Source organism: Coffea arabica, chromosome 8e (assembly GCF_036785885.1).
Source record: "Coffea arabica cultivar ET-39 chromosome 8e, Coffea Arabica ET-39 HiFi, whole genome shotgun sequence".
NCBI classification, from domain to species: Eukaryota; Viridiplantae; Streptophyta; class Magnoliopsida; order Gentianales; family Rubiaceae; genus Coffea; species Coffea arabica.
Window position 1 is genome coordinate 41,540,354 of NC_092324.1, and position 13,126 is coordinate 41,553,479.

Consider the following 13,126-nt stretch of genomic DNA (forward strand, 5'->3'; position numbering starts at 1 on the left):
CAAATGCATATATTTCGAATTATTCTTTCTGCTTCTTGGATATTGTGCTTTGAAACTTCTGCATGCAAAATTATAATCTACCTATATCTTAGGTCCACCATAATCTTATATTAGACGTAATGCGACCAATATAACATCCTCTCCCGTAAACAAATCTATTGGCACTGCCTATTTGGTATTTTGCATGGCAATTTTTTTTTTTTTTTTGGTAAAAATTTTCCATGGCTATGCCATTTTAAACTCTAGTTCATATTCTGATCATTGGAAAATTTGCACTTTCACCTTGGTGAAAATTGTTTATTGTTGCATTTGCAGCAAAAGTTGTCGTGGGATGCAAACGAAAATAGAAAAATGCTAAAGAAATACATATTTTATTTTTCATTAAACTTAGCAACAATTGTGACGTTCTCTTAACATTGTCAATCAAAGACGAGAAAATAATCTCCTCATTCATAGGTTCACTAATAATCAGAAAACTCACGATTTAGCTCGACGGCTAATTTTCTTTTCCCCAAAAATACAGATGCAAATTAGAGTATCATATATTGAAATTAGGGATAATTTCAGAAACCTCTCCTAAGGTTTCTAACAACATCACTTATCACCCTTAAAATTTTTAAAATATCACTTACCTCCCTTATTTTCAAAATTTTGGAACATTCTCAACCCAATTCAAAATATATCATTAAAAACCTAGTTTTGGGAGAATAAAGATAACTTCATTTCAAAGTTACCCTTTTGTTGTGATATCTTAATTGTCATGACAAACTAATTTAAAATCCGTTAACATTTGAAAACTTGATAGATTTGCTTCTTTAATAGAAATTTATATGTTTTTAATAGGGTCGAGAGATCTAACAATATATTATATTTTATTATTTGGATAAAAAAAATTAAAAATTGACACCTTAAAAATATTTTAAATTAAAAAATATTAAAAATATTACTAATTTGGATAAAAATAAAAAAATTCAAACAATCTCAAATAAGTTTTAAATACAATGTTAAACAGTTTTTTTTTTCTAATTTTCAATCCATCAATGAAAAAAATGAAGATTCTAATCAGTTTATAAAATTCTTTAAATTCGCTCAAAACATTAAAGATTTCTTTTATTTGGTACCCTAAGGACAACGATAAGCATATCCAAAAAAATGAAGTGGGTCTAGTATTAAAGTTTTAAAATCACAACCAACCTCCTGAAGTACAATATCTTTTGTGAAAGAAGTCTACCCTTTCGCCGGAAAAAAAAGTAAAAGAAAATAACATCAGGTCCATTCCTGATTTTTATGTGACCTTAGAGCATGAAATAGATAAATCCTAAAGAAAAAAACTTTTGTAGTTTGAAAATATCTTAAATAAACTTTTAGTATGTGTTTGTATTTTAAAAAAGCATGCTAGTTATGGTTCCGATTGCTGTATTTTATACCAACATTACATCTTTATACTTTTTGTCTTTGTTTTTGGTTTTTCATTAATATACTTATAATTTTGTAAAATAGTAAGTTAACAAAAGGGATTGTTGGAAAGAAATTATTTTCTCTTTCTTAAAATGAGTATTCTAATAATATATTTTGAATTGGGGTTAAGATGTTACAAAAATTTTAAAATAAAGGAGGCAATTAATATTTTTAAAACTTCAAGAGTGCTAAACAACTTTCCTTATTTTTCTTCTTTAATAGAATAGCCAGAAAAAACAAATTGAAAAGCCTTGTTTTATATGATGCCTCTTTGAGGAAATTTGACTTACATTCCACCAAGCCTCATATGGACATCTAAACAACTAATGGTTTAGCTGCTCACATTTTCATTTCTTATCAGAAATCAAGGAGGAGGCTATAATATGGCACTAAAGATTTTGATCAAATTCACATCAAGGTTTGTAAAATCGGGATCCTACGTAGGATCGATTTTAGTTTCACAGGATCGGATCGTAGAATCGTAAGATCCTACCAAAAGCTCCTAATTGCAATTAAAGGTTGCAATTCTTTGATAAATTACAAATATACCACAAATATTTTCATTTACTTGCAAAATGGAGTTTCGTATTTCACAAATTTACAAAAAAATTGTAGGATCGTACGATCCTACCGATCCTACACGATCCTACCGATCCTGCTACGATTTTATGCGATCCTACAGAGATTAATATGATTTGCGACTCTGAATACGATCCGGATCGATTTTGGTTATTCGGATCGTAGGATTGTACGATCCTACGATCCGGATCGCGATTTTGACAACTATGATTCACATGCATTAAAAGTTTTAACTTTAATTTGAGAAATTTGATTTCTTGCTCTGAAGTACCATCCCTCTTAAGTCATTTCAACCTACATGTCCCTGATATGGTTCTTCATATGGTTTATATACTTGAATTCAAACTAATCACATAGTTGAATTAAATCAGTAGTCAAATCTGATCATATGTTAATCAAATAAGAAGTCACTACTTTTGGGCTCTGTACTTTAACTATTACTTTGTAGACTTTGACTTTATTTTAATGCATCTTTATTTACCAAAAAAAAACTACTTTTGGACTTTATCAAATGATGCTATAGCAGCTAGTTCTTTAAACTATTTGACCATGGTACTATGTTTACTTCTTGTCTTGTGAACAAGCCCTACCAGAAAATGATGTCTCCCTTGGAAATTCCATGTTGAAATAAAATTTTTTTCAAGTTAATACAGAGGCAAGTCTTATACACCAAAAATCAAGGAAATTCAAATCTCCAATTGCATGAATTCGTGAAAAAATGCATCATGAACTAAGTGAACAATACTAAAATCCACTTGATGGATTCATTAATTTCATACATAAAATTCTTCACTAAAAATTGTGAACAAGAGATCCAAGTATATTAGAAAAGAGATTTCAACCCTTTTTTTTTTTTGGGAAAAATCTCTCTCCCTCTCTGTTTTTTTTTTTTTTAAAAAAAAAAAGCAAATCCATTGCATCACAAGACAAAATACGAGTAGTTACTGGATAAGTCATCTTTTATGAAGATAGAAGCAAATTGTATAACTCCAAGAACAAAACAAAACAAAAAAAAATGCACATACCTGGCAAAGAAGGACGATGAGGCGGCTCCATGCCGTGAAAGGAAAGGGAAGGTGGAAGTGTCCGTTAGTGAGTGTCGGTGACTTTGGAGACAACAAATGAGGGAAAAAGACACAAAAAACCAGCTCCGTCGTGTACAGGCAAGAGCATAACAATAAGGATACTACAATTGGCGAAGGAGGCAATATGATAAGGAGTATCATATCATGTAGAAGTGGACCACATTTGTACAACTTCTAATACACAGCAGACAGCATTTTTTTTTTAGCAGAAAATATGACAGCAAAGTTGCAGAACTGGACATCTTGAGGAGACCAAGGTCATTGTTCATAAACCACCAGTGCCACCACCAATACATTAAGGCTTGGTGGGGTGGGAGGTAAGGTTTGACACAATTAAATGCGGTCTTATTTAAAAAATTCAGGTAGGTGCGTAGCACACCTGTCTGGTCCGGTGGTGGTTCAGTCCCCTCCGGATTATCCCAAAACCTCTTCTGGCCCTTCCCCTCCCCATAGTATAGGAAGCTATCGTTTCGATAAAAAAAAAAAAGATCACTATTCATAAATCCCAACTCCCCCATTTTTATGCTTTTATTTTAGGAATGACTAACATATTGTACAGGTGTCAAATAAGGTCGTGAATCAAGGCAAGCTTTGATAGGGTCAATTTCTTTATAAATCACAAGAAAGAAGTTGCCAAAAACATAACCCTTATGAGAAACCAGACCCAAGAAAGGTCAACAACAATCTTTGTGTAATGAAGGACATTGCTAGCTCGAATTGTACGAATCGATTGGGAAGTCTTTGCAAACGAGTGGTAAACTGGCGAGTAAAAAGACACACTCACCCAAGTGTTTCACCGTCCCAGGTGTGATTGAGCTTTCGCTGTATCAAAGTCGTCCACAAGGAATAAATGGCATACAAATTGAATTGAAAAGATGACTACTACGGAAAACGACATGTGTTGCGTACTGTTCTCTACTTCCAGAAGTCAAATGCTGGCAGATGTCTGCGTGTTTGATTGAAAAAGACAAAAATGAAATGGGTAAACTGCATATAATCCCCTTATAGTTTTATCTATTGCCACATGACCCCTCTTAACGTTTCAAAATGTTCACTTCACTTCCTATGATTTTATGTAAAGTAGAAATTTGACAAAAAATAACCCATGTAATATTATTGTTAGTTGAAATATCATTAGTGCCCTTACTTAAATGCTAAATCAACCGACGACTTAACCACCTTGTATAAAAATATAAGGAGATTACGTGGATAAATGCAAAAATTATACGGGGTAAGGTAGATATTTATATAAACCGTAAAGGGGTTATATGGATATTAAAATTTTATCACACGAGCTTTTAAAGCGCGATTGGTATGAGGGTTGTAATTGATTGTGCATTTCGTTGATTTTTTACTTTACATAAAATCACGAAGGGATAATGTGGCTATTTCAAAACTTTAGAAGGGTCATCTTACATTATGTAAAATCATAGGCGGTAATAAGTAATTTACGCAAAAAAAACAAAAGAATGCTTTGATTGGCTGAGTAAGAGAAGAGTGTAGGATAGCAGCAGCTATGCTTTGATTTTTGCCTAGGTCCAACTCTTTATCTTTACCAAAAAGGGGTAGACTCACTTTAAAATTTCGATATTCTTCCTTAATCATTTGTTATTGTACTTGAAGGTTAAACTTTTGCAGACAAAAAACAATTGGCTCTACTTTAATTAGGGAAACCAAGTTCATATTGGCAAATGCTGTACACCAAAAACCTGTGAACATAAATGAAATCGAGGCATGTTGTGGTTGATCGAATTCTTGTAACCAAAAAAAAACAAATGCGATAACCGAAAGAACAAATGCGACAAGCCGAAATAAATCAAGAAAATAACCCACAAAAATGTCCCCACTCAAACCACTTGAAGATCTAGTACATTTTTTGTCCATGCATTTGATCCTCAAAAATATCCATAATAACATCAAAGAATAGGGCCACGAGAGAAAAACAATCTAATCAGTCACTATCAAACAACAACTTTTTTTTGTTTTTTAAATAACAAAGTACAATGTTTATTTTCTTCATGTGCAAATTGGCCGTTTACCTCACCACCGCGTTAGCCTTAGCCCACCTCATTGATGATCTCACTAATGCCACGCCAGGCCCTCCGATCCACCAACGATCCCTTCCCCCCGAACCGGCCTGTCTTTGTACGCTATTCTTACGCTTATTTGGACTTGTCTTTTGAATCAACACGCTTGGGTAGTCCTTCCACTTTGACATTGAAAAGTTAAAATCAACAATGGAGAATTTGTAGGCATGGAAATGGACTGTGGCAACACATATATATATGCACACTGAGTTGTTACATGAGCAGTCAAATCCATAGCATAATTCCCAGCAAAGACATTCATTCCTCTAGATTGGTGCTTGATACTTGCTCATTGATCACTAGTAGTGTATCCATGGACTACGAAATCTAAAAAGGGGTAATTTTTTTAGCAAGTTTTTATCACTTCAAGAGTCTCTGTTACGTAATAGCTGGTCCAAAATGTTTAAGCCAAGTTGTTCATCGTCTGCACCTGCTTCCTCTTCGATAACGAGTCAGGAAGCTCAGGTGAAGTATAAAGGAGTGAGGAAGCGAAAGTGGGGGAAATGGGTGTCGGAAATAAGGCTTCCCAATAGTAGAGAACGTATTTGGTTAGGCTCTTATGACTCTGCTGAAAAGGCAGCTCGAGCATTCGATGCTGCACTCTTCTGTCTTCGTGGCAAGAATGCTAAGTTCAATTTTGCGGATATTCCTCCTGATCTTGTGGGGGGTCGGACGCTTACGCCGGCTGAAATACAAGCTGTTGCATCTGAATACGCCAACCAGTATGGTAATAAGGAGAAGCAGCAGCAGCAGGGAGAGGGATTGATCGGCGAAAAAGAAGATGATCCATTGCAGTTTGATCAGGATACATCGCCAATATCATCAAATTCAGACGGTGCACTTCAGAATGTGGATTGGTCGTTTCTTGGTATGCTAGAACCAAATGGAGCTGCAACAGGGGCAACTTCCAACGCACCAGATTATGATTTGATGCTTTCTAGCCTTGACAACCTGCATGAGGACATGTATATGACTCCACACGTAGGGACCAAGGTTGATGTTGATCACAACTTCAATGGTCAGCACGAAGATTATCAACATCTTGATGAAAACTATTCTCATCAGTCTTTCCTTTGGAACTTCTAATTGCTGAAGGAATTAGAAATCTGCAGAAGAAATCTGCCTTTATTGATCTGTGCAATATAACTTTACAAAGGTATATCCTACTACATTAGATAACTCTCGTGCAATATCTACACTGTACGCTGCTTTAGGCTTTTAATACTTAATATGCTATACATATACAAATATTCTGGCTGAAGCTGGCCAATAATCAAATGATGTTTTCGGGAGTTGCCTATACTGTGTTTTTCCCCGTTTTGTATCATGAGATTGGTGGTACTTCAGCTTTATACATAAAGTACCATCTTCCTTTAATAATCTAGTAAACCTATTAGGAGCAGGTGCAATATTTGGCACATGTCATCTTAATATAGTATCCATACAGATAAACTCCACGTCTCTATCTCGAGTCCAAGGAGTTTTATGGCATGTGACTATTTATGAAGTAGGAGGAGGTTTATATACCCTTTAAATTGATCCAGATAATATCACTTTCATGATTACGGATGCTTTCTTCTGTAGCTACTTTCCATCAATCTCATAAAGGTGAGAATAAAAGCAATTCTGCACGCATTATGATTTGGTAAGTCTAATTGTTTTAGATGCTTGGGAATGACAATTATTTGGAACTATTTATACCCTCACACGACTAGTACGCAAAATTATTTGCACAAAAGGAGACACGATCATGGTTCAAAGTTACGATCGCAGCTCGGATGGGATCTCGTTGAAATGCAATATTCGAAAAATTGTGAATAATATGAAAAAATATGTAAATCAACAAAAAGAAAAAATTAATAAAAGAAAATCTGTAAAATGTATTTTTTTTTTATTGGATTCGAATTGACTCGAGATGATTCGGTGTGACTTGATTGTTTCTATCCTTGTCGGAAATTTCTCGATCGAGTTCTCGGCGATCCATATATCTCGAAATTATCTCGTTTCGATATTGAAACGGAGAGTTCCATTTCGATGACAACTCGACCGAGTGCGAGAACCATGGACACGATACAAACCTATGACAATGACAACCTGCCCTTGATATTTGTCCTGCGATTTATTTTATATAGAGTAACAATAGCAACGCAGACGACGTGTTTTGAGAGTATTTATAAAATAAGGGTGAATGAGCTTAAATTTAGAGATAAGAAAAGAAAATAAACAATTAGTTTAGTTGTAATAAAATACTATTAATAGTTAAGAATAATCTCTAATTTTCAACGTCAGAATATGTACAACATTGCACTTTTACTTTAGATGTTGTAGGCCTGATAGTTGCAGTTATTTTGCAAAGAACATCCTAATCAAATGTTCAACCATTGTGCATACGAATTCTTTGTACATTAAGCAACATACTGGGAATCTTGGGAAATTAAAAGAAAACTTAAGGCCTTGTAGCATCTAGTTTCATAGGTCCCCTAGGTGTCAATCGAGCTCCACCCGCTGCGCTGCGTTTTAACCAGCCCAAATTCTACTCATAAAATAAATGGAACTTTCGACATTTCAAATTTTTAGGTTCAGATCTAAGTCAGAAGGCTCAAATTCGATTCATCATTTAATATGGGTTTTGGACTCATATTGGATTCATAATTAACTATATAGTTATATATAAGATATTAATATTTATAAATTATTATAAGTTTGTACACAAATTATTAATATTCTGATATTATAATATGTATAATTATATATTATATACATCATTTAATATGCAATTACATATGTTATATATATAATTATACATATGAATAGGTCGAGCCTTAATCGAGCTTGAGTTCAGTGATATCCAAACTCAGCTCATATTTAATTTGGTTATATCACGGAGCATATGGCCTATTGGGTTTTTGGCGGGTTGGGTTCGAACTAGCCCGGCTTTGTTTACCGTCCTCGGCCCCACAATGAAGATGGAGTGATTTCGTCCGTGTGCGTTTGGAGAGCAGATCCTCTGTCCAATATTTTGTATCCAATTTACTGTCCAATATGAAACTACGTAGTTTCACTTATTATATCTGCTGATGTAGCAACTAAAAATAGGTGGCTGTTTGGTTTGCCTTATACTTCTTTTTATTTTTTCTTTTTTGAATTTCCTTTATTTACACAACTTTGTTACAATTCCCATCTTTTTTAAATATTCTTTTGTATTTGAAATCCTTAATACTTTGTTTTAAAAAGATGAGAATTGTAACAAAGTTGTGTAAACAAAGGAAACCCAAAAAAGAAGAAAGAAAAAGAAGTACAAGGCAGCCAAACAACCACCTATTTTTAGTTGCCATATCAGCAGATATAATAAGTAAAACTACGTAGTTTCACATTGGACAAGAAATTGGACACAAAATATTGGACAGAGGATCTGCTCCCGTGCGTTTGTTGCAGTAGAATTCTTGACAAATTCGTGCCTGTCTTGTCGGGTCTTCTAGTTCAGGAACATGAAAGGAAGTATTTGGGAAAAGAAAAAAAAATCTAAAACTGATAAAGTCGCAGAGGCTTTGTTTTGGTTATTGCCTAATTGCAGCTTGAACAAAATTTAAAATAGGGGGACCAACCTAATGATAACGAACAAGGGGCAATTGGCTATAAGATAGAGATATATGCCACATGGAAACAAAAAGCCACGTGATTATTTGCCTAAAACAGACACATGGGATCCACGAATAAAAAACCCACTTTGATTGGACGAAATTCTTGAGCTCGAAATGAGTAGGGCAAGCTGGTAACAATCACATATTGGATTCATCGGAACAACCACAATCATTCATTTTTATTGGTTGATTTCCATTCAGACAAGTTCTAGTTTAGAGTATTAGACAAATCGATTTGCCTTTAATCTAGGCAAGCTCACGGACTAATTTTTTTTAAAATTGTACTAGTTCAACTAGCCAATACTATTTCCTTGACAACATTGATCATCGAAGCACAAAACGAAAGTGAAAAACTGATACAGAAGCGTAAATCCACAGGAAAAATCACACGAACATAACATTTTTATGAATCTGAATCGAATATTCGAAGAAAGGAGAGGAATCTCTCAATTTATTTAAAAAAACCCCCATGAAAGTTCGATAAAAATGATGAAATCATTATAAAAACATCTCAGGGTTGGCTTATTTATAGGGACAACGTTTATTAGTTAAAATAAAATAAAATGAGGTAATCTGACTCTATAGTGGGTCCTATGTTGGGTTCAACGATTGGCGTCCATCATATATAATCTGAGTCTATAAATTGAACAGATGAACTTGACTACGTTGGGCCCTATATCGGGTGCCCGACTTGACTAGATTCGATTTTATCCGAGATTTTTTTTTTTTTTTTTTTTTTTTTTTGCGCCATCCATCCTACTCCAATTTGCATTTTCAAGCTGCCGCATCAGTCCCATCTAACTGGAAGGAACTAGCCCTCAAGTTAATAGGCACATTTGAATACAATGGCATGTCATTGAAAGTTAGGGAAATACCAAGCAACTCGGGCAAGTCCACCACATAGGCATTAGGATTAATGCATCGTAAGATTTTGTAGGAACCATACTTCCGTGGCTGCAACTTGCCATAAATACCAACTAGAAAACATTTGCTCATAAATACACCATCACCATATCACCTTCTTCAAACACGGTAGCCTGCTGATGCTTATCAACTGTTGTCTTGAACTTAGCATTCATCGACTCCAAATTTTGCCTGATAGCATTCTAAGTATCTTGAACATCTTTAGGGAAGGGTTCAACTGATCAAAGAAGATTACAGAGAGTGGTTCCCACCTTTAGATCAAAGGGGTTACACTACTCTACACCACTTGAATTTTATTGTAGGTGCAGAAGTTTGAATTCCTGATCTACAGTTAGATCTGTATCTTATGCTTCACTTGATAGCCAGCTCCCCTAAAGCGAGTCAGCTAGGAAAGGTATAGACTATGGAACACAAAGAAATCATTCAAATTCAAGGAGAAAAGGTCACAACAATCAGAAAAGTGTTCTTTTTAATAGAATAAAAAAAGAATATGATAGAGAAGCAAATGAGATTATGAGAAAGTGATCCCTTATCATGGCAGTTAGGAAAGGTATATACTATGGAACACAAAGAAATCATTCAAATTTAAGAAGAAAAGTTCACAACAATCAGAAAGTGTTCTTTTTAATAGAAAAAAAAAAAGAATTTGGTAGAAGAGCAAATGAGAAAGTGATCCCTTATCATGGCATGATGGCGCACTAAACAACCACTTGTCTTATGTTTTGTATAAAGTTGACCAATCACGTATCTTTTTATTTTATGTTGAGTCCACCTAGTCGACCGAAATTAATTAATTAATTAACCGGTCAATTATCTTCTTGCTTTCTATTAAGTTGACCTATTATGCTTTAGGCTAATGGTCAAATTCTTTCGATTTAGTCAGGTATTTTGCCGCGGTGACAGAGCAGCAAAGGATGTTTAATGAAGACTACGGTAGGCATTGTGAACACAACAATGCCGGGTCAACGGTCAATAAGTGACTAAATTGTGAAGTCAACCTTTTTTTTTTTTGGATGGAAGAACAAAAAATGTAATAAAATGTGAAGTCAACAGTGAGGAGGGCCAAAAAAAAAAACTCAGAAAATCTGCAAGGCCCTACTTGATTTGGCCCAATAATAATAATAAATCTACATATATTGATTGAAGGAGGTCCTCGGGTGATTTTTTTTTAATATAAGATAGAAGCCAATATTATTAATAAACTAATTGAAAATCGTCCATCACAATTTGCTTGATAAAGCAATCTATACTGACAGCAAAAAATACATAAAACAAATATGTCACATATATATTTGATCTGAAAAATTATCACATTTAATAGAGTTATAAAAATATAAAAGATTACACTGTAAATCACAAACCGTTGTATTTAACCAATTGTATGAGCTGCTCAATAGATATTTGTGTATGTCTATTCCCTTAGATCTGATATCCAATTGGTTCAAACTCAAAATCTGATGAGAAGAGCCAACAAATTTCAAATCTAACATATAGATATGAAAAAACTCTTAGATCTGAAAAATAAATAAATAAACAAAGATTAAACAAAACCTCCACCATCATAGCCTAGAAGAGAAACAAACTCTTACTAGTAAAATACTAGGAAAGACAAAACTTTCATTAAGATACCTTAGAAAAGATTTTCTTAAACATAAAATTAAAACAAAGGAAGAGGAAGGGAGACATTGATTTAAAGCCAAGATCTCCCTGCTGTGGAGGAAGAACGGTAGAGAGAAGGTAGCAAGAATTGATGGGTAGAGTTTTTTTTCAATATCATGTCAAGTACATGTCACAATTTTGGCGACTCAAGAGCTGTGTTGTAAAACTCGGACCGGACCGATCGGTTTGACCGATCGAACCAGCCAAGTGTCCTATCCGAGTCATGCTTAAAAATCGGGTAAGTAAAAACTCAATCAAAAACCGGGTTTAACCGGAAAAAACCGGATTTTTCCGATTCAAACAGCATTTAAAAAAAAAACTCAAACTTTTTTAATATTATGTTTTGACCCCTAGATTGTTAAAAATTATTAATATACCTCAAATATTTCATACTTTATCAATATTTTCTTAAAGTTTGGTATTATTTTTCAATTAAGTCCATAATTTTAATTCTAAACTTGTTAATGCTCATTAAATAATATATATTATTACTTGATTGTTCTAATTTCTTTGTATTTTCTTGTTAAATATATTTAAAACATCAAATATATATGAATATACATTTATTAATATTTACATGTTATTAGGTATTTTACATATAATATTTTAATTTTTAAATAATTTTTATTTATGACGTCATCCGGTTGAACCCCTATCGAACCCGGTTGAACCCATTGACCCCGACCCCTGAGTTTGACCGAGTCGATACCCGGTCCGGTTCTGAAAACATAGCTCTAGAGTACCCACCTACACTGCAAATATACAAATTCTAGATATGTTTTGAGATGATTGTATAATTATGCATTTCCTATGACAGCCATTTTCATGTGTGTATATATATATATATATATATTCATCACATTCTTTTTAACACATTACAATTTTTTATTCTCTATTCTTTATTTGAGAAATTTTGTAGTGATAAATGTTCTTAATTTTTTTTTTATCTTCAAGTGCATTTGCATATTGGGTACTTGCTCATCCGACCCTATTCTATTGAATACTAGTTAGTGGGTCTCCGTTTCGAGGAGAAACAATAACCCTCAAAAAATTATTTAAGAATGGCTTGAAGGACAAAGTGTGCTCCTCACCAAAGGTTCATCATTACACAATAATTTTTTCATTTTTCATGTTTCTTCTTTTTTTTTTGGGGTCATATTTCTTGTGACAAGTTTTCACGGCTAAAAGAACTAGTACACGAGGAAAATATTTAAATTGATCCCCCCCCCCCCCCCCAAAATCATAAATTCTGAGTGTGAAGTTTATTTGACCATTTGAGCAGAGACCCAAATCCAAGCCATATTAGGTTTTGATGTTGAATGTCCAACCAAAACTTTTGGACTACATACATACAGTATTCAACGTTTTTTAAATGTCCAACTATTTTAGGTGCAGTAGCTGCAGAAGCAACAATGAACCTTCAACGCCCCAAATCACCTTGGCTTCAAACTTTGTTTTGAATAGAGAGGAAGTTGCGTGGGAAAGTAAAATGCAGGAAAGTGAAGTTAAAAAAAAAAAAAAAACTGAAGATTGTTTTCTGATTTACCTTTGGTTATCAAGAAAAATTTTGATGGAAAATGAGAAATTAGAGACAGTTATTGGTAGTTATTAAGGTTTTCGTATCTAATCACCCATCTAAAATGGGAAAAACAAGTGATTAATGAATGGACTCACACAACAAACGCACAGAAAA

The 13,126-nt window shown here is 33.9% G+C and overlaps 1 protein-coding gene across 1 annotated transcript; it reads left to right on the forward strand.

Moving 5' to 3' along the window:
* Window positions 1–5,452: 5,452 nt before the first annotated feature.
* On the forward strand, window positions 5,453–6,541 carry LOC140012495 (ethylene-responsive transcription factor ERF018-like). Its single transcript, XM_072060588.1, has one exon. The coding sequence runs from the start codon at window positions 5,609–5,611 to the stop codon at window positions 6,293–6,295; it is 687 nt and encodes a 228-aa protein (XP_071916689.1). The 5' UTR covers window positions 5,453–5,608; the 3' UTR covers window positions 6,296–6,541.
* Window positions 6,542–13,126: the final 6,585 nt, after the last annotated feature.